Source organism: Pleurodeles waltl, chromosome 4_2 (assembly GCF_031143425.1).
Source record: "Pleurodeles waltl isolate 20211129_DDA chromosome 4_2, aPleWal1.hap1.20221129, whole genome shotgun sequence".
NCBI lineage: Eukaryota > Metazoa > Chordata > Amphibia > Caudata > Salamandridae > Pleurodeles > Pleurodeles waltl.
The window spans coordinates 504,742,829-504,763,470 of NC_090443.1; the positions used below are offsets into that span (position 1 = coordinate 504,742,829).

At 41.7% G+C, this 20,642-nt stretch overlaps 1 protein-coding gene across 4 annotated transcripts in view; it reads right to left on the minus strand.

Moving 5' to 3' along the window:
- SUCO (SUN domain containing ossification factor) overlaps positions 1-20,642 on the minus strand; it is a 481,248-nt gene that overhangs the window by 361,296 nt on the left and 99,310 nt on the right. For all 4 annotated transcript variants that reach the window (XM_069231978.1, XM_069231976.1, XM_069231977.1 and 1 more), the window contains exon 4: positions 9,816-9,964. In XM_069231978.1, coding sequence (XP_069088079.1) covers positions 9,816-9,964 — 149 coding nt within the window. The remainder of the gene's footprint in view (positions 1-9,815; positions 9,965-20,642) is intronic.

The following is a 20,642-nucleotide window of genomic DNA, read 5'->3' on the forward strand; positions in this document are numbered from 1 at the left end:
TACTTAAAGCATTGCGAAAAGTGACAGTCTAGTGAGAGTTGCTGCCTCAAATCAAGAACTATATCTTGAGCAATAAAAGGAAAGCTTAGCGAGGCCGATCTTTAATAATAGGGGCAGCTGGCGTGAGGGGACAATTATGCTACAGAATGGTTTGTACTGCAGCCATCTTCAGCACTCTGGTAGGCAATCAGTAGAAGAGTCTTTTCCTGATTTCGGCTATCGACTCAGTTGGTAGTCTACTTGGAAAGTGTGACAGGGTAGTTGCCCACGGTCATGATGAATTGCAAGCACACTTGAAATGTCATTCTTCAATGGAGAAAACAACAGGGATGTCTCAGCTCATCTTCACCCTGGTGCAGAATCGTTAGCTGACAGGATTAGGAGGCACCCAGGTATTTCAGGGGTAACCTTAGCTCAAGAGACACAAAGTATGTCTCTTTGCAGAAAATATTGTACTTACCCTGGTAAATCTGTAGAACTCCATCCCAGAGGCAGTGCAGGAGTTGGAACGATTTTAAAAAGCTGAAGGATTTAAGATTAATAGCCAGAAATCGGAATTCCTGGGTGCTGCAATCTTAGAAGTAATGGGATATAACCTAAAGTAGGAGAGCCCTTTTCGGTGAATAGTTAAGAACCTACTGAATTTGGGTGTGTACTACACCAACAATCTGTTGGACTGGTATGCAGCCAATGGACCTGTATTGAGTTCACAAATTCTAAGAGACCTCAGATTGTTGCATTTGTTATGTATAAGGAAGGAAAGAATCAATTTTCTCAAAAAGAATGTACTAAACAGGCTATTATATACATTTCAGTCCCTCTCAACATTAATTTCCATCAAGGCTCTAAAACATATGCAGAAAAGAGGGAGGGTGACAAGAAAATAAGAGATATTGAGATTTTCATTTTTTTTGCAGGAAAGGGGCCAGAGAAAGCAAAATGATACTTAAGGCATCAATGACAACATTTGGACAGTCATGATATTACTAGTTCTTATGTGGCTGACCCCATCAAATTGGACAGCAAGAGAATCTGATTAAAAGGTGGCTTTCTATGGGCAATGCAGTTGTTGTAGGATTGTCCCTGTGGGTTCTGCCATGGCTTGCCAAAAGGATCATCATGCTGAAAACAGGGCTGTGTTTTTACTGAAAAGAAACACAGTGAGACACTCAATCATAGACATCAGTAACCTAATTTGTTACTAATGTCTTTACTGGGAGGAGGTACCGAACATGGGGCGCCTGATAACCCTCAAAGCCCCTCCCTATTTCTGAAAAAGGATCACACTGCAGATATTTTACACTCCACGGAGACTAGGCTGCCCATAGTATATTGCACATCATGTATTCAATTCCATTTTTAAAATGAATAACTTAACATAACTGCAAAGTTTGAATTGTTAAATGTTTAGAGATGCCAATGTTATCAAATAATTGACAAAAATATTTTTGTCATTCTGGGGGCACAATGAACTTATTTTCTTTACCCAGATTGGTGGGGGTGCAGCATGAAAAAGTTTAAGACCACAGGTCTACGCTGAAAGGAAAGGCAGGGCTTTAAAACTCTTCTCTTGTGCCAGTACTGTTACTCAGTACTAACTTTCTCTCCCTCCACAAACCCATCATTCCACATGATCTCGAAACTGTGCGTGCAGATATCAATGTTTGTGCTGTAAAATAATTTAAACCCTTCACTCAATCATTTGTGCTAATGCAAACCTTCATCAGTGCTTCCGTTAATTACATGCCTCAGGGAGCAATCATTAAGTTATGCATGCTGATGTACTTATGCGTTCAAAATATGCTGTATAAAAATCCTCAATAATAATAACAGTCGCAAATGACAACAGTCATCTCTGCATCAATATATTATAGACCTGATACTCCATCTGCAAGATGTACTAGAAGGACGATTAGTGTCTAGCTCCTTCTCACTCTTGCATTAAAGAAAACTCCCAACCACCCCACATATATTCCCCACGCCCAAATACCATTTTAAGTGGTTGTCAATAACTAAGGTGTTAGCTTTTAAATATTTCATTTAGACTGACATGCCAAAGATGCTGAGGTTTTCTAAGTCGTTGTTTAATGGGACACTAATTAATATACACTGTGGAGCAGGGGAACTCAGTGACTACAAAAAGGAAAATAAGTACTGCCGAGTTTGGCAATAGTTAGATTTGGAAAAGGACGTATTTAACAATTCCATCATTCAATGCTGGAGCTAAACCAATCCACACCCAGTACTGGAAACCGGTCAAGCAAATGCCTTGCACTCGATGAACAAGTTTCTTTTACCAACATAGGACAGCAGCACAGACTGCTCCGGCAAGCATTAGCCACTCCTTATGTGTGTGCTGAGTATAGAACGCATAATGCTGCATGCTCCTTGCTTTCATTAGGAGGCACCATAACAAATTCACATGGTGCAGGTGCCCCAAATGTGTGAGTCAGGTCACATTTGGAGTAAGAAAGATAACATTTGGTATGTATGGCTTCCACTGGAGTACAGGATTCAACATTTGGTATTCACAGATGTGACTTTAAAAAGGTAAGTACTCACTTCCTTGGCCTTCACTGTCTCACTCCAGTCTCAAGAGACCTGAGCGAAGTGGTGGAATAGGTGTCACCCTTCTACCCCACCTTGTGTGCTTCTGAAGACCCGAGGGAAAGACGATGGAGAGCTTAAAACAAAAAGCACCATTTCCCTCATCAGCTATGGGTCGTGACCGTCCAAGGAAGATTGGAGAGTTGTCTGCACTGACAAATTTCAGTTACAGACATTGTCAGCATGGAAACCGCTTGCCCGTCTCGGAGAATGATAGCATACCATTCTAGTGAAGAGGGGAAGGAAGGTTCAATGAGGGGGGGTAAGTGAGGGTGGTACGAAATCAAGTTTTAGGTTTTTAATTATGCATTTGGATGGGAGAGAGGCCTATAATGAGTGGTTGGGGAAGGTGAAAGAAAGCCTGGTACTTTTTTATTTTATTTTTTATATCTCTTTGCAGGGGTGGAAGGGTACTGGTGAGTGTCGTTGAAGGGATGGCTAGACCATTTTTTTCTACTCGGGCAGGGAGGAAAAAGAAAGAGTTGGGTGGAAGGAAAAGGGGTGCCAAGCATTGATACTGGAGGGGATGGAAGAATTGTGGAAGGTGGGGTCCGTTGGGAGCAGAGATGTGGGTGGCAGGAATATAGTAGGAAGGAGTGGGTGAGAAAGGGTATTTTGTCAGTGGCTTTATGGTAACGTCTCTTGTTCTGCACAGCTGCTCCATGGGGATGATGCAGGAGGGGTGGTTTGGAGGATATTGCAACATAAAAACTGCAGATGTGTAACTATCAATAATGTGCCATTTTGTACCTCAGCGCTCAAGGAGACAACTCAGGTTTCAATCTTGTCTATTATTTATAGTTTGAGATAGCACTACTCGCCCCAAGGTGTCAGCAAGCTTCACAGATCGTAATTCAGAGTATCTGTATACTATATTAGAAAGAAATGTTCCATATGTTGGGAGCATCCGAGTTTGACATTGAAATAGGAGCAATGGGTATTGCCTAATTTTATATAGCCTAGGTTACACAAACATCAGAAAAACTGCCCCAAATCGTATGTAAATGATATAAAATGCATTTTGGGGTATTCCCCAGTGAAATTTGGATGAGCGGTCATACCTCGAGTTCAAAGGCCACTTGCCATACCAGCAAGGAGACCTATTCACGAACAGCATGTCTCTCACAACACCCTACCTGCTTGAACTTGTCTTCCACAAGATTTTTTCGTTTTAAACTATTCCTCTTCAGCTAAAAAAAAGGCGTGTGAAATGTCATGAAATTGTAATATGTAACATTTTGCATAATTTGCTTAAAATGAAATTAAGGAATTACACAAGTGTAGCAACATTTTGCACAAGTCTATTTAGAAAGTACAAATGTTTGGTGCTACTTGAAATCCTCTGGTGGAAGACACTTGTCATTGAATGTTTGCCATCTAGAACTTTATACCAACTCCTCCAGCATGTTTAAAACATTTAGATGTGGACACCAAATCCAAGCACATTTGCAAAAGTTATCAAAATATGTAACCGAGACACAAGAGCTTTGCAGTTTACTGTAATATTCTGCTACTGAAAAGATATCCCAGCTATTATGTATGTAAAGAAAATAAAGTGATAACCACAACTTGCACAATGCACAAGTGATTTCCACATCACGTGACAGTTACGGGTCTATCTGTGTATTTTAGTCAAAATATTAATTTGAAATGTAACTTTCCAGCGCACACACTAAATAAGTGTTGGATTGCTTTTGTTTAATGACGTTCGCATCAAAAGCTCAGACATCACTGTCCTTCACAAAACTCATTTTATGGAGAAAAAAACGTTATTTACTTGTATTTCTAATTCTCAAACAAGTTTATATCTTCCTGAATTTATTACAATGACTCCAGATGTACACTACTCTGGTACACTGATGAAAATTTTTATTTTTGAAAATTACCTCAAAGAAAACAGTCAACATTGTCTGCGGTATTGAAAATTTTATTACAATTGGTATAATTTGTTTGATAAAGACCAGGGGCGGCTCCTCCATTTGGGTGGAGGAGCATTCCCAAGCCCCACTCCCCCACCCCCGTCAGCAGCAGCAGCTACAAACCTTTAAAGGGAAACAATAATAAACAGTGTTTATTATTGTTTCGTTATAAAGGGGCGGGGCACTGGGGTGACTAGGAGTGAGGGGGGAGTACACTTCCCCTCAGAGCGCATGTATGTTTGGCCCGCGGTCCCGGGCCAGCCAAACACACATGCGCACAGGGCTCTCTCCAGCCCAGCAACACAGTTGCTGGGCTGGAGAGAGTCTGCACCGGCTTCCAGTCCCAGCCAATCCTGACCGTGTCAGAATTGGCACAGGGCAGGCTGGGAGCCTGTGTCTGCCTGGAGCGACGAGGGAGAGCGAAGCGGCACAGTGAGGAGAGGCAAGTGTCTTTTTATTCTAATTTTTTTTAATTTAATTTTTATACATACCCGAAGCCCCCCGCCCCCGCCAACTGAACTACCACCCCCCCACACCCCTTCCATGCAGGGCGAGCCGCGACTTAAAAAGACAGCCGAATTCCTCTTGAAAAACAGAATCAAGAAGGAAGTGCGGTAGTGCTTACATGCATTACTTACATATTCACAAGTGCTCGAACCCCACTTTTATGCCATTAAGGTTTTACTGTCCAGAATGTCAGCAACATCTTCTAAGGTAGTTTGTTTTGACTCGAAAGTTCTAATCAACCAAATGTCTAGCTGCGCACAGGTAATTTATTACAGAAACGTGACACTAGGGCAAAAACAGGCACAAAAGTTTTTCTGCTTATAAGAAGTACATGCATGGTGCAACAGTCTACATTACATAAAGGTCTTTACAACAGGTTAAAAATGAGAAAATGTTTTTTGAAACCACAATACAACACGTTAGAAATGTGGTCACTGGTTGGCAGTCAGGTTACCCCCGTCCAAGCAAGAACGCTCATTCTAGTCACGGTAAAGGGGAATCACACTCAGTTAATCCTAGCTCACCCCCTTGGTAGCTTGGCACGAGCAGGCAGGCTTAAATTCAGAAGCAATGTCTAAAGTATTTGTACCAACACACACAGTAACCCAGTGAAAACACTACAAAATGACAACACAAGTTTAGAAAAATAAGTAATATTTATCTAAACAGAACAAGACCAAGACAACAAAAATCCGACACACAAGTCAAGAAATGAATTTAAAAAAGAATAAGTGTCTTAAAGCCTTAGAAAACTGTGAGCGCGCAGTTATTGTACAAAAGTACCTTGGTCAAAATAAAGCCGCACAGGCGAGTGTGCGTCAGAAAAGGCCAGCAATGCGTATATTTCTCACTCGCAACAAGACCGTGCATCATTCCTCCTCTGGTCGGGTCGGTGTGCATCATTACTTTTCTCCTGCAAGAGAGCGATGCGTAGATCCCAGACGGGCACCTCTGTTCCAGGCAGGCTTTTTTGATTTTCGGTGCCCAGCGAGGTTACGTTGAAATCCGGCCATACGCTGTCAAGAAACCGCGCTGTGTGGGGGCTTGCATTGTTAAGAGCAGCTGCTGCAGGTCTTGCACGACATTTCTCCAGCCGTGTTGCGTTGATCTTCCAGCTCCAATGCGGGCGGAGCGTCGATTATATGCGCAAGGCTGGCGATGTGTCCTTATCAGCCATGGGGCAGGTGGTGTGTCAAAAGTTTCCACGCACTTCAGTCCTTCTCCACCACCTGCACCTTTCAAGGCACCAGAGACAGGTTAGGGCACCACCTGACAGGCAGGACTCTCAGCAGAGAAGTCTTTGTTGTCCCTGAAACTTCAACAGGAGGCAAGCTCAGTTCAAGCCCTTGGAGATTCTTCACCAGTGGGAAGTCACACAAAAGTCAGTATTTGTCCTCTCTCAGGTAGAAGCAGCTACTTCAGGTCAACCCAGAAAAGCACAGTCACAAGTAAAGGGGCAGTACTTCTCTTCCAGCTTCTCCAGCTCTTCTCCTGGGCAGAGGTTTCTCTTGGTTCCAGAAGTAATTTGATTTTCAGAGGTTTTGGGTCCTCTTCTTATACTCCTTTCTGCCTTTGAAGTAGGCTTACGTCAAAGAGAAGTCTCTGTTGTTTTTAAGATCCCGCCTTGCCCAGGTCAGGCCCCAAACACACATCAGGGAGACTGCATTGTGTGAGGGCAGGCACGGCCCTTTCAGGTGTGAGTGACCACTCCTCCCCTCAGCCCAGATGGTCCATCAGGATATGCAGGCTACACCCCAGCTCCCTTTGAGTCAAGAGTCTAGAGGAGAGGTGCAAACAGCCCAACTATCAAACTGACCCAGACAGGGAATCCACAAACAGGCGGAGTCACAGAATGGTTTAAGCAAACAAATGCCTGCTCTCAAAGTGGCATTTTCCAACACACAATCTAAAAACCAACTTCACTAAAGGATGTATTTTAAATTGTGAGTTCAGAGACCCTAAACTCACAATTTCTATCTGCCCCCAAAGGGAATCTGCGCTTCAATCCCATTTAAAGACAGCCCCCATGTTAACCTATGAGAGAGATATGCTTTGCAACAGTGAAAAACGAATTTGGCAATATTTCACTGTCAAGACATGTAAAACACATAAGTACATGTCTCACCTTTAACATACACTGCACCCTGCCAATGGGGCTGCCTAGAGCCTAACTTAGGGGTGCCTTACATGTATACAAAAGGAAGATTTAGGCCTAGCAAGTGGGTACACTTGCCAGGTCGAATGGACAGTTTACATACAGAAACTGCAGTGGCAAGTCTGAGCCATGTTTACAGGGCTACTAATGTGGGTGGCACAACCAGTACTGCAGGCACACTAGTCGCATTTGATTTACAGGCCCTGGGCACTTCTAGTGCACTTTACTAGGGACTTAGTAGTAAATCAAATATGGCAATCATGGATAAGCCAATGTACACAGATATATACAGGGAACATTAACACTTTAGCACTTGTCAGCAGTGGTAAAGTGCCCAGAGCAAACAAAACAGCAAAAAAAAAGAGTCCATCACACAGTTGTAGAGGCAGAAATTTAGGGGAGACCACACCATGGATGCCATGTCTAACAATATATATTAACACTTTATACTTAAAATCAAGTTACCCGTTCAACAGGCAAAAAAATCATAGTTCTAGAACAACCTTAAAAAAATCTAACTCAGTTAGCACAGTTTTTCTACTCAGTTTTCCTTCAGCAAAGCAGTATCTTTTACATCTAAAACGTGTTGAAAGCATTTTTCCCTTACTAAAAACAAAAATGTGTTTGCTCCATTCCCTTTTGCAGCACAAAAAGAAGAAAATACAATTACCATTTTTTAAGCTGCTCCAATAAATCCTCAGGTCTAACAGAAAGATGGTAAGAGTGAATTCAAAGGAGACACCAGAGATGGAGCGGTAGGAATGCAAGTAAACATCTTCACAGTCCTAGGACCTCTCGTATAGTCATTAAAGATAGGAAAAAAACAAGATTATCCCACATGATGTAGACCAGAAGACTAGAGAGAATATAGTATGAAACTAAACATTAAAATAGGAAGAACAGAAAAAAAATATTCGTCACAAGAATGTTTAGTGATCCCAGTCTATTCTATGATGCTTTCCAGAGGTGTGCATTGATCTCCATAAAGCCATTCGCGAGAGACAGTGCTTGGAATATTCCTATGAGCCTATTGGCAAGAGAAACCTTTGCCATGTCTTGAACTGGTCAACTTTTTATTCACCAATGCAACATATTTCAGAGTTTCATCCTCAGTTCCCACAATCTGAATCTCCAGATCATCATGGCTTCTAAAGTGTGGGCTCCCTGGTGAAGCGTATCTTGTATTTTCTGTAAAGTGAAGCACAGACATAACACTCATCTCATGACCACATCTTAGCAACATCCATGGGCTGACTCCTCTTCCAGGTCTTTGCCAGAACAATAAATTAAGTAGAAGTGCTCACTCCTCCTTTTAGGATTTCTCAAAGTCCTCCATACTTCAATATGAGACATTGCCGTATCAAACAGTGTTGTGGAGCTTAATGTTCTAACTTATATAACTGTAAATAAGAATGCATATTTCTCTACAAAGAAATTAACTGCATTCCCTACTTGAAGGAAAAGATAACAAAGCACAATGAACCACTTGAAAGAGCCAAAACAATATAGGAATCAGCATGCAGATTCTCACCCACTAACAAGGTGCCCTGATCTGGTTACTTGAATGTAATACCTAGCTATTTCTTTGTGGCTCTGATGGAAGCTGGTGAAAAACACTTCCCAGGTAGAACTCATTTTAAAATAATCATTCTATTAGCTTTGGGTTTATTTTGACCATCATTTATTAAACTTTACTTGAAAAGATTGATCTGGTAAACATTTATATTTTCGGTAGCACACAAATTTGTATTTCACAATAGTATTCACAAATATACATATATGCCAATACGATAAAATCATTCAACTCGTGTTTTGCAGCTCAAAAATTTGTTTTTCAAAGTAATAACTAGGAGCTAAAATATATGAAGTTCCACTACTCAGTAAGGTTAGATCAGCAATAAGCATAAACCAAACACATGCCATACATGGTACTCAGTTTTATTTACGCAGATAATTTATGGGAAAAGTGAGCGAACTAATATCTCTCTGTTGTGTTGTTGCATAAGACATGAAATCTTGTTATTAGGTAGATGTTCCATTTCTGCCCTAAATCCATGTGGAAGCTATAATCAGAAATATGTTTGGCAAAGCAACAAGTCAAAGCTTCTAATAAGGTATACCTTAGAATGGACCATACAAGTAAATATACCCATGATAAGGTTGTAATGAGCAGAGGTTCCCCCTCAAAACAACTTCCAAATCACCGATTGGGAATCGTGGATTGTGTAAAAGACCAAGGGGGTATGAACATAAAAAAAAAAAATACAGGCAATTTTATTAACCATGGTTATATGCTCTTATATGATTTACAGTAGTATTTCAGTTTCTTGTTCCAAAACATCAGCCCTGCACTCCATTCACCGCGTGTAACGTGAAATGAGATTTCCTTCGACAGAAAACGTACAAGGAATTAAGGGGAAGCAAAAGCACAGCAGGGCTTAAACACAAATGCAATGGGTACATAAGGACAGATTGATTATTCATTGCCCACTTCTCCCTTTGCCCGCACTAAAACATCAAAATATTGACACATGAAAAACCTTTCCACCGAGTTTATCTCAAGTTCACATACTAGAAAATGCTTCCACTGAACATATGAAAAATAGAACGTAAAACAGAAAGCTTACTCCGACTGTGAAAAAGGAGGGGTGTCTGAGGTAGATAAACTGGAAGGGATTTCTTCGCTGCTTTTAGTCACACTCTGAGATGTCTGCTCCAGGTCTGCTAAAGGCTCAGTCTCAGCCAGAGGGATATTCGAGCAATCTGGACTTTTACCCTGTATAGAATGGACAAAGTTACAAAGAGTAAATCAAATTAATGATTCTGATGCCAAGTATACTTCAATCTGCATATTTCACTGGGAATTCGACGGAACAATAACCACAGCCTGAATAAATGCTGTTCGTATAGTACTCTAAAATGATAAGGTGGAAACCATTTGTAAACATATGTGATTTTAAAAGGATAACTACCCTTGGTTCAAAACATCTTCTAGAGCAGTAGTTTTCAATCTTTTTAATGCAGCTGCACCCCCCCCCCCGAAAAAAAATAATCATTGGCCCCCCTCAATTATTCTGTTATGTTGGCAACGTTTAAATATGTCTAGACTTATTTTAAAAATTGCATTTAAGTTTTGTTACTTTTAAAAAAATGCAATACATTGTTTTATGCTTAAAACAAAGCACTGTTATCTGCATGATGCTTCTTTTTGGCCATAGCCTGGCGCCCACCATAGGATCACTTGAGACCACCCTCTAGGCAGGCCCACCACCAGTTTCAAGACTCCTGTTCTAGAAAACATTTCGAAATCCCAACTTACTACTTGGACAAAGTTGCCTTGCCGATCACCTGACTTTCCTCTCTGCGTAGCACTCAAATTCTAGATGTTCTTCAGTTTCAAACATTGTTATTGAAGTTGCAAACACAAAACAAAGACCATCAAGATCAAGTCTCTCATATATTTCAAACCTGTTGGGAGAGAAAAGTCCTCTACATGGTAACAGACATGCTCCCTTGCCCTGAGTGCCCAACTAACTGTACTGATATCTGGGTCACTAATCCTGATTTTTTTCATAGGCAAACATGGATCCTGCACGTGTGCCAAGATATAGGCATGTCTCATGGTTTGCAGTCTTGTTGGACTCACAGGGGCACTCTAAGCTCTACCCACATAGTGGTGGAAGGCTACTACCTTCACCAGGAGCTAAGCAAGAGCAGTTGCATACCATAATGTGCAGATGCACACACACAGACCTGATAGAGGAGGATTTCCTTTTTACTAACATCCACACATAAGGAATATCAGTGCCTCCCAATGCTACCTATGATGCTTAGGCATTCATCTGATATTTTTAAAGAACCAGTAAAAACTACAATTATCACTCCTCGAGTAGATAAAAAATATAAACTGGCTCCTTCAGACCCAGTTTCCATAAGAACTACACCGGATTCAATAGTGGTTAGTGCAGCAAGGAAAACGTCTCCTACTCCAGATAAGGAGAACAAAAAGCTAGATGCTGCAGGAAAAAGGGTAGCCGCACAAGCGGCAAACCATTGGACAATAGCTAACTCCCAAGCTCATTTAGCTAGATACGACAGGGCTCACTGGGACCAGATAGCAGAATTGCTACAATACCTTCCACCACAGCATTAAAAGCGGTGACAGCAATCAGTTACAGAAGGACAGGCAATTTCCAATAATGCTACTTGATGTGCTACAGATGCGACTGACACTGCAGCCAGAGGCACAAACACCAGCATAATCATCTGTAGACATGCTTGGTTAAAATGTTCAGGCTTCAAACCGGAGATACAACAACCAGTCTTAAACATGCTGTCTGACAAGGAACATTTTTTGTTCAGCCCAGAAGTGGACGTAACTAAAAGAAAAACTGAAGAAAGATTCTGAAACGGCTAAAGCAATGGGTGCGTTATACGCTACCCCTGCTAGAGGGGGCTTTCGAAAGCCACAATTTAGAGGTGGCTTCAAGCCAGCAGCCACAGAAACAACATCCATTTCACAGCAAAAATGCACCTCACAATTTTACACAATAGGTTCATTTCAAGGTTCCTACAAAGCATGCAAAAATAGAGGCAGAGGCAAACCAACTACTTCCAGAGGTTCCACTACTGCAAATAAACAGTGACTCAATCACCATCCCCACATCCCACACATCTCCTGTAGGAGGAAGACTGGTAAATTTGTATCTACAATGACAACACATCACTACAGACTAGTGGGTTCTGTCAATTATCCAACATGGTTATTGACTGGAACTCATTACCAAACATTCCCCCCTCATTCACACCGACTTACTCGGGACCATCTCAATCAACTAAAAGAGGCGGTACAATCACTACTGTGTAAAGAAGCCACAGAATTAATGCCCATACTCCAACAGAGATCAGGAGTATATTCGCTATACTTCCTAATACCAAAAAAAAGATGCCACATTAAGGCCAATTCTAGATCTCAAGCCTCTCAATCTGTACGTTCTCTCAGAACACTTATATGGACTTAACTCTCCCAGGGATGGGCAATGAACTAGCGGACCTCTTAAGCAGGAGCAGCAACAAGTCCATTAATGGGAAATTCACCCTGAAGTAATTCTGAAATACTTTCAAATGTGGGGGACTCAAGACACAGACCTATTTCGCCACAAAAGAAAATTTAAAAATACCAAAGCTTTGCCTCCCGCTACCCACACCCTTAATCCAAGGGCAATGGTCTATGGATGAACTGGTCAGGGATATTTGCTTAGGCTTTTCCATCTCCCCAACTTATTTCTGGTAAAGAAGATGAGACAAACCTCACTCACCTTGATTCCCATAGTTCCCATAAGGGAACATCAACATTGGTACACAACACTACTGGATCTACCTGTGGTACCCCATCATAAGCTACCAAACAGACCAGATCTTTTGACCCAAAGCAAAGGTCAATTCAGACACCCAAATCCCAGCACACTCAATCCTGTGATATGGCTAAGAAAGTTTACCTACAACTTCCATCTGAATGTATGAAAATTCTAAAGGAGGCACGCAGACCCACAACTCGACGATGTTATGCTGCTAAATGGAAACGTTTTGTGTACTATGGTCAACCCAAACATATTGACCCACTTAACTGTTCAGTACAAGAAATTGTATGCTATTTATTACACTTACAGAAAGCAAATCTGGCATATTCATCTATTAGGCTTCATTTAGCAGCTAAAGCAGCTTATCTTCAAAACAGTGAGCATATTTCTCGTTTAGAAACCCTGTTATTAAAGCCTTGTGGTCAGCCTCATTTATAGCGACAGTAAAGCATAAGAAAACAAAAGTCCGAGCACCGATCCATGTACTTCAAGGTACAGCAGCAAGTGACTCCTTGCGTAGTTTCAACACCGCTATGACATGGGACTGAATTTCTGAAAATACAACATGAATGTTCATCACAAAATAGTAAGTCAATTCCCTTCATTGTTTTATAGCTTGGGAAAGTTAAAGACTATGAAAGTAAAACTACTTAATTAAGAGATTGTCCATCCTGTTGCTCAGAGTCTTGGAGAAGTTGCTTTTCATCTACAAGAAGCTGGTGAAAAAGAACTTTAATCATTGTTTAAGCATGACATTATTGAACGATTCACTGGTCAAACACCATGGTTCTCTCCCCAAAAAGTGTTGACAAAAAAAAAAAAAAAAACATGAACGAGCTGTGCGCATGTGAGTTGACATGCAACAAGGGAACAAAAAAGTTGAACATGAGCGACATACAGGGCTGCACAGTGCAGACATGGTTACGCAAATAAATGGTGTGAAGATCTTTTCTCAACTTGGTTTAAAAAAAAGATATCAATGGGATCTAGAAGAAAACTGCAGGTATATATTACAACTTTTGCTACACATCTTGGTTTGTTTAGATGGAAAAGACTTGGTTTTGGCGTGTCATTGGCTGCAGAACTTTTCCAAGACATCATATGACGGATCATACAACCTGTTGTGAATGCATTTAACTATAGCATTGATATACTATTTTTTGGAGCTACACAGAAGGAGCACAATAGAGCCCTAACACATGTATGTCAATTACTTGATGATGCAGCTTGACTTTAAAGGCCGACAAGTGTGAGTTCAAAAAAACAAAACTGAAATTCTTTGGCCACATTTCTGATGGCGGCACGACTTCTGATCCTGCAAAAGTACAAGTTTTACCATAATCTGAACACCGCCCCAACCCAAGATGTTCAATGTTATGTTCTTTTCTTAGAATGACCAAATCGCCAGCTACTGTTCACGATACATAAAGAACGTTGCCACTGCCCACACTCCACTAAGAGTTAGCCAAGAAATGTTTTTATTTTATATGGTCACAAGAATGTGAAAAAACTTACAAGAGAACCAAACATGTCAAAGAAAATGCTACAGAAATAGTTCACTTCAGTCCTAAGCTCAATATTGAGATTGCAGTTTGCGCTAGCCCAGTTGGGCCAGGTGCTATTCTTGCACAACATAGTGAATGCCCTAATGCAAGACAACATGTTGTGGCCTTTTAGTAGATGTTTTTCTCAAACAGCCAGAAAAGGAAGGTTTAGCTGTAGGATGGGCTTGGGAACATTTACATGTATTCCTGTACAGAAAGTCTTTTATGCTGGTGACTGATTATCAAGCCTTGCTTACCATTTATGGCAATCCAAAGGCCAAGATGCTTCCTTAAATTGAAGAATAGGGGACTATAATTGCAAGAGTACGACTATACAATTGTGCATCGACCGAGTAAAGATCAAAATCCTGCTGACTACTTTTCGAAAGTGCCCATTCAAGATCACTGCACTCCATTCACGACGACTGAGGACTACATCAATTTCATTGTCAAGTCCACCAGCAGCTGTTGTTGTGTAGCCATTTTAGTTATAGCTTCATGCACATGCTTTTAACATACTAGGCCTGCCGCTGTGCACTTTAACCTAGATATATTCTATTTGGCTTTGCTTTATTATTGTTATAGCAGCCACTTTTACGGTCTTGTTTTATTTTCTCTCTATTTGACTGTTTTTGCCTAGGCCAGCACTCTGTTCTCAAACAAGACATTCTTGTTCACTTTGTGCTTTTTCCAAGGCCACAGTAAGATAGATTGCGGGTGAACGTGGTATAAGTTTAGTCTGACATTCATGGAAAATACACATCCTTACGTAGGGACATTTTCACCGAACATCGGCTGTTTTATTATAAAAACACTTGCCTGTCCCTTACATGTTAAAGGGAGATTCCAGCCAGAGAACCACAACTGTATGCTGATTGCCGAATGCTTTGCTACAGCTGTCTTTACAGACTTCAGGCCTTTGCTCAGGTATGGGGGATGATGTCTTCCCAGGGGAATCTGAAGGGCAGAATTAGAGCTTAACATCCTGTGCTCTATCATAGCTTAGCTAGGAATTAGTCTGTTGACTCTAGTGACAATATAGTAGCACTATTTTTATGTTTTACTCTCCTTGTCACAGTATTAATCTTGTCATGCTGTATCGTCTTGGTTATTGCAGTCCACACTTTGCTATGTAAGATGCAGTCGCTTTATTAAAGCATTATTGAAATATATACTGCAACTGTTTTTCATTGTGTATGCAAGACTAATGTAACTGAGAGAAACAGATGAGACCTGACCACGGCTTCCCTGAGAAACCAGTTATGTCATGCGCTCGGCTGCCCAATCATCCCTGCCCTGGGGTAGAGATGAGGCACTGCTACTTAGCCGAAGCAGAACCCGGAATGAGGCGACAGGAGTCACCTGTAGTGGGTCAGACTCAGTCTCCCACACCGCAGGCGATTCTGCACCCCGACATCCATTAGTCTCATTAGGATAATGAGAGCCTACACAACACTGTATGGTTAGCCCAGATTGTCACTGCTATGCTTCATGATAGTGACATGCTAAAGTTAAAAGACTTAATTATACATCAGTTGTGGAACAAACATGATTGACCTCTCAGTCATAATAGTGAATATCAAAAGTACAAGAAAGTTATTGATAATTCATCCATGACGAAGGAATGAGTTATTCTGAGAAGATCCAAATTTCAGAGAGTCTATGACAAAAGGTGATAGAAGTGGCTCACAAAGGATATCATGGTAATGTTGCTACAAAGAGAGCTTTCTAAGACCGAGTTTGGTTTCCATACCTAGATGAAAAGGAATATAAGGCCTGTCACATATGCAATTGCCTGTCAACCAGAGGCACTCAACATACGCTAAACATGTCAGACTCCCTAAACATGCCTTGGCGAAAACAGCCATTGTTTTCATTAGTCCACTTGACAATGGAAATCATTTAATGGTGATAATGTATGAATATTCACATTTACATTGGTCGAAGATCTCTCAACCACAACATATGAACGAGTAATTGAAAAACATGATGGCATATTTGCAACATGGGGTTTGCCAGCCATTTAATCCACCCTTTAACAGCAAAGAATTTAAATAATTTATAGAGAATCTGAATGTAAAGCATCAAAAGATCACACCCTTGTTGCCCAAGGCTAATGAGTATGCTGAAGAAAGCAGTGCAGAGGGCAACTCTTGAGAAGCTCAGTGCTGAACTCTACTCTACAAGCCTATCATTCAACACCGCAACCGACCACAGGTGAAAGTCCTGCGACTTTGATGTTTGGGAGAGCAATGGCAACTAAGATACCTCAATGGGCCAGAGAGAGACCTACTAGGGAAAACTTGATTTGTACGAGGGACTCGGTTGAAAAACAGAAAACGAAACCATATGCAGGTAAGAGACGACATGTGAAAGACCACTCATTCCGAGAAGGAGATTTGGTAATCGCTCGAAAACTGTAGAAAAGAAAATCTGATGCTGCTTACGATGCTGAACCTTTTTGAGTAGTGTCTACTAAAGGATACCTGGTGACTACCTGCCAATCAAGGAAATATCATACCAGAGACTCTTCTCACTTCAACCCTGTGATTCATCAGTCTTCAACTCGCAATGGTGAAAGAAAGATTGTGAAAATTCAATGACTGTTGCTGATTGCTGATTCCTGAACATCATTGGCAATTTTTAACATTGAAGACAGAGTCCAGTAACCAGATCAGGTCGACAGATCAAAGCACCAAGAAGATTAATTGAAGAGATATATTTGTAAAATGTTACTGTATATATAGATAGTTGTGTCTGTCTAATGATTTTCTGAGAATTAACAATTTTTCATTTAACAGAGGGGAAGATGTAGTGACTTACATGATTTAGAACGAGAACTTTATGCCTCCCTGAAGTCTCTGCATCAGTGTATAATATAATCGCTAGAAAAGAATGCATGAAAGTCTGCTTTAGAATGTTTGAGCTCACAGGCACATGCAGAGAAATAAAGATGTGTGATTTACAGCTCCTTGTGTGGCCTAGTCATTCAGAGGGTACCAGGCTGGGGAAGATGCTACAGTTGGAACACACACTGGGGAAGGGAGCACAAGGTTTCCCTGTACACTTCATAGGGTGCTCTTTGATTCAGTGAGAGGTCACAAGGAAGTGGCCTGGTCATATCTCAGGAAGGAGATGGGGCTAATAACAGAATCAAAAGAGTAGGGCCGGGGCCTGGGCTAACCTTCCCATTCACAAGTTACTGTGGCTAGCATCAAGGTGAGAACTCTAGCCATTCCCATGTCCTGAGATGTGGGACTATCAGCCTTTGAGACAGTTCTGCTGTGGCAGACTGCTTCTCAAGAGGAAAAGGGAGCAGGAGAGTGGACACTTCAAAAGGAGCAGAACGCCAACATAAAACATCAAAGAGTCAGACCTGAAATGGAAATGGACTATTACAAGGGAAGGTTGAGACCCCAAAAATTGTCACCTGCCAAGCAGCCAGATGGGCTGCATGAGGAGGGGAAGGGGAAAGCTCTGCAAGACTCTGTGACCAGGACTGGGTACCAAGGTGCTAGTTCCCTGTTGGATGCGGGACATCATCCAGGGAATCTAGGACCACCTGCCCTGAAGCACCTGAACCTGCCAAGACCAGTGTGTCCTGTGAGGAAGAAGAGTCTTGGAGGGAGTAAAGTCCAGTGGGGAGCTCTGTTGAGAGGACGGCCTGTGCGAGGTGTAAGGAAACGGCTGCTGCACCGATTGCGTCACCCATGAGCAAGACAGAGTTGGCAAACCCTGTCTGTCTGGAGAGGGCCTCTGAACTTCTCCATATGTCATTCTGCCCTGATCGGTCCTCAGCCCAAGCATGATAGAGAATTGGCAACCCGTATGCCAGGAGGAGCCATCAGTGAAAGACTGTTGTGCGAATGGGGCCATAGCCCAGCGCAGTAGAAGAGTGGCGACCTCGTAGCCCAGGAGGGGCCTCCGTGGAGAGTATCAGGAGTATCACCATGCTGACTGTGCTCAAGCTCATGGACTGTGCCTTGTGGTGACACTGTATGCCGAAGCGGGTCATTAGGATCACCAAGAACTGCGAATTGGTCTACCCCATTTGAAAAGGGATGATGCTATGGGAGCACCGCCACTCAGACGAGGGACCCAGAACAGGATCATCGTAGCCACTGACCACCCTCCTCCCCCCACCCAAGTGAGCTTAACCAACACTCACCCTACAGGGGTATCTGCAGAAAGCCTCCAGTTGATTCAGGAGCGCAACTGAGTGAGATCCTGTGTGCTGCAGCCTGACCCACCTGTGGCTGACTCGCCTGAACTTGGCTGCAGCAGCTTGGAGCACCTACTAATGGGGTGCACTCAGGAACTACTGTCTGTGTGGATAAAATTGGATAAAATTGGCGTCAAGTCTATCGGCCCCAGAGGAACTTGCTACTAAGTTGCTCTCTAGCATTAGAACACTGTTGACATTAATTGAAAGCCGAACTGGTTCTTTGAGACTCAGATTGCTAGTAAGGCATACCCTGGATGTTGCCAATAGCGAGAGTGGTCATTCACTGTTCACTAACACTAGGAGGGAGTAGGACAGGGAATCGCCACTGAAACACTACAGCCACGGCCTCAAGGGGGATTGTGTAGTTGTTTTTGAATGTTGTATTCTGCCCTTGTGTTGGCTAGTGGCAAAAACATATTTTCCTTTTTTTCATAAAAGATACTGTTTGGCTGGACAATGATTTATTGATGCTACTCACATTTTGAGTTGTGAGCCCGTATTCATGATCGGTATCCACACCTCCCCCTCCAATGGATTCTTGGACCACTCAGACCGTGTACACTCAGGGAGTCAAGTGCAGAAGAGGTACTTGGCCCAGTTACTCAGCATCCATAATAGATCAGGCCCCAGGATGTCAAGAATAAAAGGCCTCAACCCATAACGTTGGGCCCCGTAGTCAATGCATGTCCCTTGGCCCCCTGAAAGGGTCTCGGAAAAATACCCAAATAATGTTTTGTTACAACTATGCCAAACACTATGCTCTTAGTAAACTACTTAGACCCTCCCCAGCGAATGGCAGAGGACCAGAGTAATGGAAGAAAACAGGAGATGGAGAATCAATCTTGCCACAAATTACAAAGCACTGTAAATTTCTCAAACGTCCACTCAAACCTAATCATAAAACAGCACAGAGTGCAGTCATTTGGCGCCAAGCAGTGTCAAAGACCACCAGTAGCCGTGTCCAGGACTCAATTTAAGCCTTTTCCACGTATTCAGCTTGCAGTCAATTTAGACCGCTTTTCCTGCAGCTTCAAAAATCTTTTTCTACCTGGCTGAATACATGGTAACGCAATGCATGATGGATCCTGAATTTTGCTGGAATATGCCCAGACATACTCAACAGAGAAATATATATCTCAACCGTCACCTCTGTAATGGCGAAAACATATTTGTATTTCCATCTTTTAAACAAATCAGCACTTCATATTAAAAACCGCACCAGAATATTGAAATGGAGTTATAAATACATGACACTCTGTTACTGCATCAACATTTATGTACTATTTCTTTTTTTTTTTTTTAAAGAGTTATAAGAGGAAACGTTTCTGGTATGCATATCTCTTATAAGGAAACAAAGCAACACAATCACTGAAAAGGAGCCAAGAGCACTGATAATTAAAGCATGAATCTGGGTGACATTTGACCTCTCATTAATTTTCAACTATTAAAGACGTAGAAAGACCTGAAATCATATTCACTTCCCTGGGCTCTTTTGGGAGGGCACGGATTGCTTAGGAATGTAATGAAGGTATCAATAATGTAGAACTGGTATTGTAGAAAAATTATATTTTCTTTTCTGTTATGGGATTATGAAGAGTTGATGAATCGAAGGAATAGATAATCCATCAGGATGAACAACGGCAAATTAGATGTGCAGAAGAAATATGTCCTACTTGTGGACCAGCTTTTAAAACCAGCTTAAGAACAATAGGATTGGTGTGATATATCTTACGTCATCCAGAGTGCGATAACTTCCAGGTGTGTGTGGGAAAGTAGAGACCAGTTTCATGAGCCACACCATGGACGAGCAAATATCTGGTGCGCTGACAGACTGAGAATTCATATGATTTGAGTGTTAAACAATAACATCCTGAAAAAATGAAAGGGTTAAGGAATGGAAGGGATAATGAAACCTAAAATATCCTGAAACTAATTATTTGAAAGCTTGACTTTGTGACTTTAGCTTTACAAGTTATGGAACTAACTATAAGGATAATCAGTAACTCCGATAAAGCACCATCTTAAGAAGTCATCAGTTTTAACACTGAATCCATACACACATCACTCTTGGTAAACCATCGACGTTACAGACCCTTTATTCTTTTATTAAATCATTACTTGACTATTTGTTAAATTGAATTTCTCAAGATAATACCAGGCCCTGCAGCTAACAACGCCCTCCCATCCTCCAAGCACACACGGTCAGAGGCCATGCACTGGGAGGGGGTTAGGGGAGTTGGTTTTACCTACAGTGATAAATTACTACTTTGTTACAAAATCCCAAGAAATTCACTTAAGAAAAGGTTAAAGTGATGCTACAGTTAG